An 11,654-nucleotide genomic window follows, 5' to 3' on the forward strand; every position below is an offset into this window, starting at 1 on the left:
CCTCCTGCATCTGCATGACTGGTGATGTTTCTTCTCTTACGCGGTTGCTGCTTCGTATCCGTATTTTATTTACTCCTGTGGGTGTTACTCTTATCTACTCCGTACTAGACAGATGCTGCGAGAGCTGTCATGGATCCCGTGACGCGACGTATTATTTTTCAGTTGCGAGTACCGACGACGCGAGGGGTGATGGATTGATTTCTGTGGGCGTTACGGTCCGACCGCGTGGGCATCATGTGTGTAATGTTTGACTACGTAGCAGCCCCAGAGCAGCAGCAGTGAAACTAGTACAGTACGTAGGCCTTTTGCGACCGAGGCGACGTCCGCCGCTGCCGAAACTGAGCCTGAGCCTCCATCCATCCTTTCGCCGCTGGTTCGTAGGCATTCCCCAGATGGTCTCAGCACCAAAAGCTGCCTGCTGCGTTGCTTCAGCGCCGTGCTCCCCCTCCCCCATCATCACGTGCATCTTCTTCTTCTTGACCAGGAGAAACACCGTCGTCCCGTGTGCCTTGTTCACACTACCCTGCGTGCTGGGTCATTTCTATTCTTTTCCAGCTTTGAATCCATGGTAAGATTTGGCATGCCAAATACTAATTTGCATCAAACCAAGCAGCCTCATGGCACATCCAAAATTCTTTACACCAAAGACGAGTCTTATCTAGTACTCCTCCCTGTCCTTTTAAGTCTTCATATAAGTTTTGTCCAAAGTCAAAGTATCTCTACTTTAACCAAACTTATAGAAAAAAAAATTATTAACATTCATAATGTCAAATAAATATTGTTAGATTCATCATGAAATGTAAGTTCATAGTATCCCTCCGTCTCAAAATAAGTGTCTCAAGCTGAGACACTTATTTTGGGACGGAGGGAGTATATATATATTTGGTATTGTAGATGTTGATGTTTTTTAATATGAATTTGGTCAAACATGAATCAAATACTGTGAAAATGAATCAGGGTTACTGCAAGCTCTGGTTTCAGTCAAATACGACACAATAGCTTACACACAAAAAATCCCGATAAGCTACTTTGAATCAAATTGACCTTTATGCAGATAGAAAAGATGAATCAGGGTTACTGCAAGCTTCACAAGAAACATAAGACAGACCGCATCTCCGTGTCCAAGTAAGCAACATCAGAGTCATTCAACACAGACAAATAGGCAGTTACATGATACATTCCACAAGATGATGATCTACCGCAACAACACACAAACTTGTTCTTGAGTGAGCGTACAAAGCAACGTGGAATCTTGAAAACAGCTACAGGTTCCTCTTATCTCCGCCAACAACATCGACACGCAAGGGTTTTGCTCTTAAACCGAGTTCATAGCACGAATACAATGGACGAACGACAAAGAACCAGGAGAGGCCACAGCACAGGCACACGCGGCCCTGCACCTGCCGTTCGCACCCGTCAATCGCCTGCAACAACAGAGGAAACACGATGAGCAAATTCAAAAGATCTGAAAGAGGAAAGGCGATAAGCAAGTTCAATAGAGGACCCACATCGAGGCATTGGGATGGAGATCGAGAGCTGGGTCGTCGAGAAGGAGGTGCCGTTGGAGCGCTCGTCGTCCATCTCCGACCACGAGTCCCGCCTCCCCGGCCACTCGTCGAAGAAGGGCCTCAGCGGCTGGTTCTCCTGCTTAACATTTCCCATGAGCCCTGCCCCTCCACCCCCACCTCCACCACCGCCCCCGAAAGAGCGGCGGTCCTGCTCCTGGGAGTGGGACAGCGAGGCGATGGTTACCTGCCCGAGCTCCTGCGACGGCTCAAAGTGGGAATACGAGAAGCCGCCCTGCATGAGGCCGGAATCTCTAGGTTTCGACAGTTGGTATGGGGTCAGGCTGGATCCCATTGAGTGCCACGAGCTGTCCGTTGGGGAATCGATGGTGAATCCCCTGTTGTTGTTTCCTGATGCTCCAGAGAAGAAGCTCAGTTCACCCACATCAGATTTAGCTCCAAGGGAGTATCTGCATCATCATGAAATACATTAAAACTGTTAGTTTCTACAAGAAAAGGAAAAGGTGAACCAACCAAAAATCTAGACAGGTCCAGCTCTAGCATTAGGATTAGGATCCTTGTGGCATGAAATGAGATAAAATAAACATGTGCTGGTGATAAGATCACAAGACAGTTCCAAGTCCGTAGTGGTTTATAGGCTGGACCACACTTGAATGTAGAGAATCTAGTCGGTAGCATAGACAAGGTACTGATACCAAGCTGGTATACAGAGTGTTTTATTTAATTTGAAAAGGAGAGCCATTGAAAAATATAAGATGCATAAGCAAAATGCTCGCAAACTCTGAAACAAGGGCAAATCATTCAAAAAAGCTTCCCCATACAGCATATACAAAGGCAGAAGAACATAGCTTGCCTACAGGGAAAAACTATATTTGAAAGTGGACATTCAGTTGAACTATGAGATGGTGTGCAAAAGACCACAAAGCAAATTACTCAAAAAGGAAGGAGCTAGACTTTAGAGATTATGTACCAAAAAAGCATAGTACATGGTACAGGCAGCAGGCTGCTTCAGATTTAATAATTAATTACATCATAAAAGCACCAGTTAGGGTACAAGAGGCCAGGGAAAGTTGCTCTTACAATAATAACACTAGAAAAAACAACAATATAGCACGGGCTACAAGTACAAGCATCACACAGATAATATGATTGCAGCCTCAAGAATAAGCCATAAAGTGACTACAAAAAGTCTCAGCTGTGGTAATGCTGATACTGCAGTAGCAGCGGAGAAAGAAATAAGGAAGATCATGGCACTATTAATTATGAGACTTAGCTCTTAACGTGCAACAAAAACAAGCATGGCAATCAATATCATGACCAGCAGTAACACAATTAAAATAAGCATCACTGAATCATGAGCAGGTCTAGTGCAGCAAACACAGGATCAACTAAACAATGCTGGCAAGCCTATTTCAAATAAGCATCCAACGTCAACAATGGGAGTCGAAATGGGAGCATAAACATACTTGCCGCCGTATGACGAGGCGTCGACGTGCATCTGCGACGAGCCAGCCCCGCCGAGGGACAGGCCATGGGTTTTAGCCCCCGCCGGGAGGGAGGGGAGAGGCTCGGCGTCGCGGGCCGCGGACGTGACGGCGGACAACTGGGGCTGCTGCGACTGGTGCGCAGGGGAAGCAGACTTGGATTCCACAGGCTTTCTTGAACGGTTGCGGCCACGGTGCATGTGGCGCTCGCAGTACTTGGAGTCGGGGTGCGCCTCCTTGGAGCACCGCCACTTCTTGCCGTCGGTGCGTCGGCACCGCCACGGCTCCGGGTCGAGCTTCTTGCCATAGTAGGCGTAGTAACTCACTGCAACAACAGCACCAATCCACCCATGAATCAGCACATTCAATCCACACAACCATCACCATTCATTCATCCATTGATTCTAATCAAGAGGTATAGATCAGAACCAAACCACATTAACATCTCACCAACCATACAGAGATGCTTTCCCTTGGCCACAGGTGTGAGCAAAGAATCAAACAGCTAGCTTGCTTGACCAAATATATAGATATATAAGCAAAGATCCATGCAAGTTGCAGCCACAGACATGTTTATCCATGAATAAAAGTACCAGGGCTCAATCAAATCGATCCCAATATTAAGCATCAAAGCACCACCATTTCCGTCTCCCAAGAAAGAGAAGCGCTTTTTTAAATGCCCAACAGGGAGCATCCAATCCAATCCAATCCATTTCCGCGAGATTCTCGACGAATAAGTAAAGCGAAAGCGAAAGCGGGGCTTACTGGAGGGGTGGTGGTGGTGGTAGAAGGGCGAGGCGGCGGGGTTGGCGAAGGAGAAGGTGGTTCCGGCGGCGCCGGCGGGGTGGGGGCGGATGGGGAGCAGGAGATCGGGCGGCACGGGCACGCCCGCCATGAGGTACTTGTAAATCAGCGCCTGCTGCTCCAGCTCGGCCCACTGCGCCGGCGTGAACACCGGCTCCGCCCCCCGCTGCATCTGCATCTGCATCTGCTGCTGCTGCTGCTGGCCGTACCCGCCCAGCCCCATCCCCATCGCCGCCGACGAGCTCAGCATCTCAAGCAGCTTAAAGCCCCCGCCTTGAAACAAGATAATAACAACAGGTCCGGCTCCTCCTCTCGGCGCAAGGCGGGCGAGAACGCGCGGCGGTCAGGTGGGGGTTGGGGGGTTCTTGGTGGCGGCCATCAATGGAGGAGGGAGGAGTCGGTGGGAGGGGAAGCAAGGCAGAGCGGAGCAGAGGGGGGAGGGTAGGGGGGGATCTATTTGGTGGCTCCGACTCCCTCATCGCCTGCCTGTCTGTCTTTACTTGTACTGCCTGCACCCCCCCAGGGGCAAAACTGCCATTTTTTACTTTTGTATGTTTCACCTTTTCTTTTCTTCTTTTTTTCTTCTTCCCCTGCCATCCATCCTGCATCATGAAATCCAGCCACCACACCTCCCCTGCTCCTCTGGCTGATATGTGTATGTCACCCTATTTGTTTCTTTTTTCTCAAGGTTAGGTGACATGTCACCCTTGCTTGTCATTGTGAAGAGATATTATGTGTGCCTTTTGGGGTAAGAGCATGTGAGGTGCTTCTGACGGTGAGATATTATTTTTCGGCAATCGGTCTAACTCCTCTCCTACTATCTATATATCGGGCCCCTACAGGTTGAGCTCCTGAAAGATGAGCTCGGCAATCGGTCATGTTCATTCACATTGCCCGATCTCGCAAACACTCCGCCGTTCCGTTGCTTCCATATGCTGCAACAGATTATTAGCATGACGATGGAGTCGAAACCCTTGCGTTTCTCCTTCGTAATCTGTTCACGCGAAATGGACCACCTTTTTTTTTATTTGGATACTAATGGTGGCCAAAAATACGGTTGAGATTTACTTGGATTGATTTTATCTTTTATGAACTCGCTAAGGCTGAGACACTGATTTTGGGACGGAGGGAGTATATGCTAGTATAAAAGAAGATCACAAACAGTAAGTTCAACATATAGTGTGCAAGATGTCCTGAGAACCATTTGAAGCATCATTTTGGCAGAATTCAGCTTGTGTAGCAGGCACATTTAATTAAGAACAGAGAACAAACATGATTAGAGCGTCATAACTTGTTGAATCCACGGAGCACGATATGATCCAGCCGCAGGCAGCCTTCAAAGCATCCATCAGGGCCAATAATAATAATAATAATCTGTGTATACGATACACAAGTACAGAGGCCACTTATTTTATCACGTACTACCGCGCTACTCAGGAAGGGATGCTTGTACAGCACAGATATGGTCGATGCCACATATAGAGAACACCAGAGATCTAATCGGGTCGATTTTTATCTTCTATCAAACACACAAGGAAAACATACCGTTGGATATTTATCATAGGTGACCAAATGCTTTGATGATGGGATGAATGACCTTATGACCAGGCATGAGCACGTAGCAAGAACGTCTGCGGAAAACCACTTCAAGTAACATTTCGATGTCGCAAACGAGTCGGATGGTATAACAACAGACGCACTCAATCAAGAACATCCTCAAAAGCTCAAGCGCACGCACAATGAAGAAGGCCTCTTTGATTCGCATGATTTCAAGAAAAACGCAAAGATCAAACAAACAAGACGCGAATATCCAGGCTTGTCAAATCCCATGGGATCTGAGCGAGCGTAGCGATTCAAACGACCATCATATAGGTCCATCTTCGTCTAAACATTGCAGATCTCCAAACAAACATTCATACGGAACACAACATACGTGATGATTGATGATCCAGGCAGGCAGTCAAGTCCCACGCCCTTGAAAGCGTCGAGCAGGGCCAAATATAATCTGTGTGTACAATACGCAAGTACAGAGGCTACATCATTGTATCACGCACAGTACCATACAGAAACGGATACTTGCACAGCGCAACCAATCTGCACAAGAGACCCAGACCCAGACCCCTCCCTCGCCTTGACCTCTCACCTGGCCCGTACTACCCCGCCCTTGCATTTGCTTCCAGCCTACGTCACCACCACACACACACGGACACAGGTCTAGTAGACGCCTAGAGCAGCTACAAAGATCTCTCATGCAGACTTGAAGCATAAAAAATTGCTGCTGTGCTATGTCAATCTACCCCATCCCCTGGGTAGGGGAGGAGAAGATGAAGATGAGAGCTGGAGAGGGCAAGGGACAGGGGATGCAGAGGCATTCAAGGTTCTGAGTCCTTGTACGGTTGCTATTACTGCTGCTACCATGACCATCCTAACCAGTATCACATTTGAATGTTTGAGTGGTAGAACTACCTGCATACTCTTGCTGGAGCAAACCAAACCCTAGGTATTACTTCTCCTAAATGGCCCTTTCCCAGGCTTAATTGCTTCACTGGTCCCCCCCTCCAAAAAACTTGTTTCGAAATCTGGCCCCGTGTAGACGCCCATCCGTTTGGCGTTTCTAATGCACATGGTGACGCCAGATGATTTGGCACCGGCACGTGGATTAGACACGCCAGACGGTTTGGTGTCTATATCAGGGGCCAGATTTCCAAGCAAGTTCTTGGAGGGGCCAATGAACCGACTAAGTTTAGGAAAGGGCCATCTAGGAAAAATAATAGTTGTACCACAAAGCATAGCTCACCCTCCTGGTCTGGTCTCTCCTATCACATTCGATGGGCCGTAGGGCATGCCCCTACCAGCGGCATAGTACCATGCAAGCGAGGCAGGAGAAAGAAAAGAAAATTTAGCCTAGCCTAGACAGGCGCCTAGCAGGAGAAACATGCATGCACACATAGCTGATGGCCCCGGCCCCTGCCCGGCTTGCAACAGCGGCTGAGGAGACCACAGCGCCATTAATGGGGACAAAAGGACACACACACACACACACACACAAGGCTGGATTGAGTTTTACATGTGGGGCGCAGCGCATATGATATGATACACACCCTACATCACCACTAGCGGTACAAATGCTGCGCGGTTTTGGGACCAGCCGGTCAAACTGAGGCAGCAGCAATGAGGTGAGGTGAGGTGAGGGCAACAAGAAGACACCAAAGCCTGCAAACCTGATTTATGGAAGGGGCTGGGGGAGTAGTAAATGGTGGTCCGCTCAGATCCATCATCCATGGCTTTGGGCTTCTTGGCTCCCACCTCCCAGCTCCGGCGGAAGACGGGCAGACAAACCCCCTTCCGGCTCCAGGCTGATTGCGGCAACAAATCGGCACCGAGATCGTCGGAGGAGCTTGAGTGGTGAACTGACAGCATCGGCGTGCCGACACCTGAAAAAGAAGGAGGAAGAATCCACATTGCATTTCCACTGAACCACCCTACAGGAGAATCGACTGAGGACTCGCAACCCTTCCCATATTGGAGGGGAACACAGTTAGTCAGACAAGACCTTAGAAAGCAATAAGATGGAAAAAATAAAGTTGATACAGGAATGGGAGCTATTTTCTGGTACACTGAAATGCGGCTTCAATACCTAGACAGAATAATGATGGCACAGAGAGTGAAGCTACTTTTCAATTTCTAATAACTGGATGATGGTACAACTTTATACAGATCATACAAAACCAGACCTGGTTGCTCCACGACAAGCAGGCAGGTGTGAACTGTATCAACAGAACCCTTCACTTGAAAAAAAAATTGGTACCCGTATGAATACGACATCTCTACACTCAGCAGTGCTGCAAAAAATGTGTAAGACTCAAGGGAGCTGCTGGCCCAGCCACTATTAACACAGGCGGATGAACCATCTTTTGGGATCGCTAAATCGTATTGCATATGGTGCAAATGGGCAGCGGCTTTCCTGAATTCCAACGCGACGGCACTGCACAGTCGCTACCCACATAAGAGTATATGTGAATGGCGTTCACTTGGAAGGCGTTCGTCGACGACCGTAAGAAGAGGGGGCTAAGTCAGAAAAGGATCTTCTTCAAAACCAGGAGGATTATCAGGATGAAGATAAGAATGACCAGGACAGTGGCACACATCACCATGCCCCCTTTCTTCTGCGTCCTCTCAGCCTGCATAACAGAGATCAGACCAACATATTAGACTGCGACCTTCAGGGACTGACGCTAGCTCCTATTTTTCTTCCTTTGCAGAAGCTCGTGGATATATAAAGGTGCTGCAGGTGAAAACACCAGGGACTGATGTGGGTTTCTTTAAATTATGTCGGCAGGCAGTTAAATATGAATGCGCAGAGAGAGAGAGAGAGAGAGAGAGTAAAAGCAAGTACTTGAGGTAAATTTTGGGATTAGTTTAAAATCTAGTCTCTGGCCCAAAAACTTGATCGTTTTTACTTTTTACTGGATGCCTTCACATTCTTATGGTCTGGGGGATGCAACTTTAAACACGTGGCTAACTTTCCATATATTTTAAAATGACTAAAGTACCAGTCCTTTTTATAGACTGATTAGATTTACTGGTCAAAGGTCTAACTTCTTCTCCCCACTGATAAAAAAATGTTGTTTAGAGTGTGGCAACATTATGGTTTTTCCAGCCCAATGAAACGAAATAACTATTATCAGAGAAGCGGCAAATGGGGGTGAGGATGAAACCTTTTGCAACTGTTTATAGCCCTCTTCGACTGAGGCCGCAACATTCTGTACATTGTAGTCTATCCGATCAACAATTGTTCCCTGTTCAAATGAAGAAATGAATAGTCTGAAATCTGCACTAGTTATCATAACTTACCATCAATGACCCAATTAAGTTAGGATTTTCATACCTGATCAATCACAAGAACTGAAAGATCCTTCATGATCTGTGCAAGCTCATTGACTGATTGGGCAACCTTCAAACAACAAGCAGATAATGAAAGTGAATTTCAAGGCATCAGTAACCTATTTTTCCTTTACATAAATCATATCCATACTGAACAAATAAAACTCACCTGTTCGATTTCTCTCTCCCTTTCTCTAGTGAACGCTTCGCTTTTCTTAAGTTTTGACATCTGAACCTCAGTGAAACCCTGAAAATAAAAGATCCAAGAATTACATCATTGATATCTTAATTTAAAACCAACGCAGCCTTCACTTTACATAATTGTGTGATTGTTGTTTTTGCCTTCTGTGTTCTCAATTTTCAGTTTTACTTTATTACTTATGGATCTGAAGTGAAGCATTCCAGTAAAAACCTTGAGTTTGTTCCAATAAAACTTACAGTTACACAACAGAGAGCGAGTGAGCAGCACACAGAAAACAATGTCAAATTCATACAGCTGACGTAGGCTGCTATAAATAAGCCTATAATAAAGCTGCCAGTGCTCAGAAGCAAACAACTTCATGAAAAAGAGAGTCTATGGTAAGTAAAGACAATGAAAAAGCATACCACATCCTCAAATTCATCATCTTCAAGTTCAAACGTCGACTTAGACCCATTCATATTCATTTCTAAATCAACACCATCTTGCCCCTGAAATCGCATTTCATTAACCAAGATTCTTTATTAGAGTGAGATAAGTAGCACAAGCGTCTGAATTTCTGAAACATCTTAAGACAGAGTGGCAAACCTCTTTCTGTTGGCGAAGCTGCTTCAAATAAGTTGACTGCTTTTTCCTGAACTCCATCGAAAGAGTTTGCAGGTCTGTAGCAAGGGAACGCTGCAGATAACAGTGAAAGGCATTTGGTCCATCAGCACAAACATTCATAGCAGTTGCCGCTTTTGTGTCTGTTAATAAATAAAACATCAGGGGTGAGTCATCACCTGGACATTCTTTCTGACATTCGAATCTTCTGAGGAGTCTTTCATGGACAGCTTCTGCAGCTTCTTTTCTGACCTCTTCAGCAGGTCAGTTATCTCATGCGTGAGAATCTCAATTGCTCGCTGATCATCTCTGCCATCGCCGAAGGACGGCATCAAGGCCTTGGCGTGCGCCTTAGCCAGCTCAGCCATCTTCGTCTTTGCCCGCTGCATGTTCGCAGATATCTCTTCGGAGACATCCACCCAGGCCGGGGGCAGCCCAACCGTCGCCGCGCCTCTACTGCACAACAGTGATCGCGTGTCAGTACCGTACAATTGATCTGATCACTAGTCAGAAGTCCAAGGAAGTGCTTTTCATATGACAAGCTCTACTGCATAGCTACTAAAGATCGAGGAAGCACTGAACCTAGTAGATCTCAACTTCTCCTCTCAAGCGATTAAGAAAATGAGGCCGAAAGATCCCGCCCGGACTTCCTTAGCAGGAGCTTAAGCTTTTCAAGACAATGCTATTCCACCCTGCTGTCTGTGTCAGGCCGCTTTCTACCGTAGGGCTCCAATCAAGATACCAATTGCCATTTCCCAGTACCGGTGCACGCGGCCATGCACCTTGGCTCGAATTAGCTAACACACGAGGGTAGCTTAGATCAGACTAACTGATGGAGGTCAATTAGCCGATGCACATGCTCGAAATAACTAGCTAATGTACTACTACAAGGGTGCCATGGACGAGGAGACTAGCTGATTGACAAGTCTGGTGGTGTGCAATCCAGCATTTCCAGCGATCTCCCGCTGCCCGTGCCGCAATTTGACAACCCCGCGTCGCGATTAGCTAGCTACGCTCACTACCTTAACTGATCTGGTCTCTAGAGGGGTGAGGCGGGACGAGATGCGAGGGGGAGGGGAGGGGGGGCGGGTGACCTGGAGGAGGCGGAGGGGTCGTCGGTGCTGAGGGGCGCGTAGTTGCGGTCGGGCCGCAGCAGCGAGGCCATCTCGACCACCGCCGGCCCGCCGCCGGGGGAGGAGGAGGAGGAGGAGGCGGAGGGCGCCCCGGCCGGCGCGCGGACGTGGCGCAGCGCGTCGCGGTACTTGCGGAAGAGCGGCGTCCGGTTCCGCGTCGCCATGGCCGGCGGGGAGCGGCGGGGTTCGGAGGCGGCGGGCGAGATCTCGTCGGACGGCGAGGCACCGCGGAGGAGGGAGGGGAGGGATCGGGTGGGGGGCAGTTGGTGCGAGCCGACCGTGCGGAGTTGGGAGACACTTCGCCACCAAGGAAGGTGAGGGGAGGGGGAGGCCAGCTGCTGCTGCTGACCGGGCTGTCCGGGCCGGGCCGGGAAGGTGTGAGGAAAGAGTTTGCGCTCAGTTGGGCCGACGTATAAATGACCGGCCCGTCTTTTTTCAAAAAAACGGCCTGACGAAATTAACGAGGGCAACTAATTGAGGAGGGCTCCATATTTGTGACTTATTCATCCTCATGACTCAGCTTGTATTCCCATAAACATGCATATTGATCAATAAAGTGTAGACAATCCTTAAAAAAAAGCAAATTGAGGAGTGCTCCAGCACCCTCAACGATCACATGGGGTGGGCTGAGAATGCGCCAAGTAGCGCGCTCTCAGCCACCGCCATGTGTCATGTTCTAGGCGCTTCCTCAGAATCTTCTTAAAATTTTCCGTATGTGTTTACGGCTTTGTATTTTTTTTACTTTCCGGTTTTCCACAGCTTTTCTTAGCTTTTCGACAAAACAAATCAATTTTTTGCGTAAACAATGTGTTTTCTCTTTTTTGTTACTTCTGTGAGAGGCACGGCTTTGTTTTCGCGAGAGGCACGGTTGTGCCTCTCGAAAACAAAAAAAGCGTTTTTCTCCTTTTTTTTGCTTCCGCGAGAGACGTGGCCGTGCCTCTCGATAACAGAAAAATTCTCTTTTTTTTCTTCCACAAGAGGCACGGGTTTGCTTCCGCGAGAGGCACAACTGTGCCTCTCG

At 47.9% G+C, this 11,654-nt stretch overlaps 2 protein-coding genes across 2 annotated transcripts; both read right to left on the bottom strand.

Annotated features, from left to right (window-relative positions):
• Positions 1-986: 986 nt before the first annotated feature.
• On the bottom strand, positions 987-4,276 carry LOC123166486 (growth-regulating factor 5). The gene is made up of 4 exons (XM_044584291.1): positions 3,776-4,276; positions 2,993-3,335; positions 1,509-1,975; positions 987-1,424 (listed from the first exon to the last, which is right to left on the bottom strand). The coding sequence occupies exons 1-4, from the start codon at positions 4,062-4,064 to the stop codon at positions 1,417-1,419; spliced, it is 1,107 nt and encodes a 368-aa protein (XP_044440226.1). The 5' UTR covers positions 4,065-4,276; the 3' UTR covers positions 987-1,416.
• A 3,087-nt stretch (positions 4,277-7,363) lies between these two features.
• LOC123167797 (syntaxin-43) lies at positions 7,364-10,905 on the bottom strand. Its single transcript, XM_044585660.1, has 8 exons — positions 10,595-10,905; positions 9,680-9,956; positions 9,486-9,575; positions 9,305-9,388; positions 8,868-8,945; positions 8,703-8,768; positions 8,533-8,613; positions 7,364-7,995 (listed from the first exon to the last, which is right to left on the bottom strand). The coding sequence occupies exons 1-8, from the start codon at positions 10,795-10,797 to the stop codon at positions 7,888-7,890; spliced, it is 987 nt and encodes a 328-aa protein (XP_044441595.1). The 5' UTR covers positions 10,798-10,905; the 3' UTR covers positions 7,364-7,887.
• Between the last annotated feature and the right edge of the window lie 749 nt (positions 10,906-11,654).

This window comes from Triticum aestivum, chromosome 7D, assembly GCF_018294505.1.
Source record: "Triticum aestivum cultivar Chinese Spring chromosome 7D, IWGSC CS RefSeq v2.1, whole genome shotgun sequence".
Lineage (NCBI taxonomy): Eukaryota > Viridiplantae > Streptophyta > Magnoliopsida > Poales > Poaceae > Triticum > Triticum aestivum.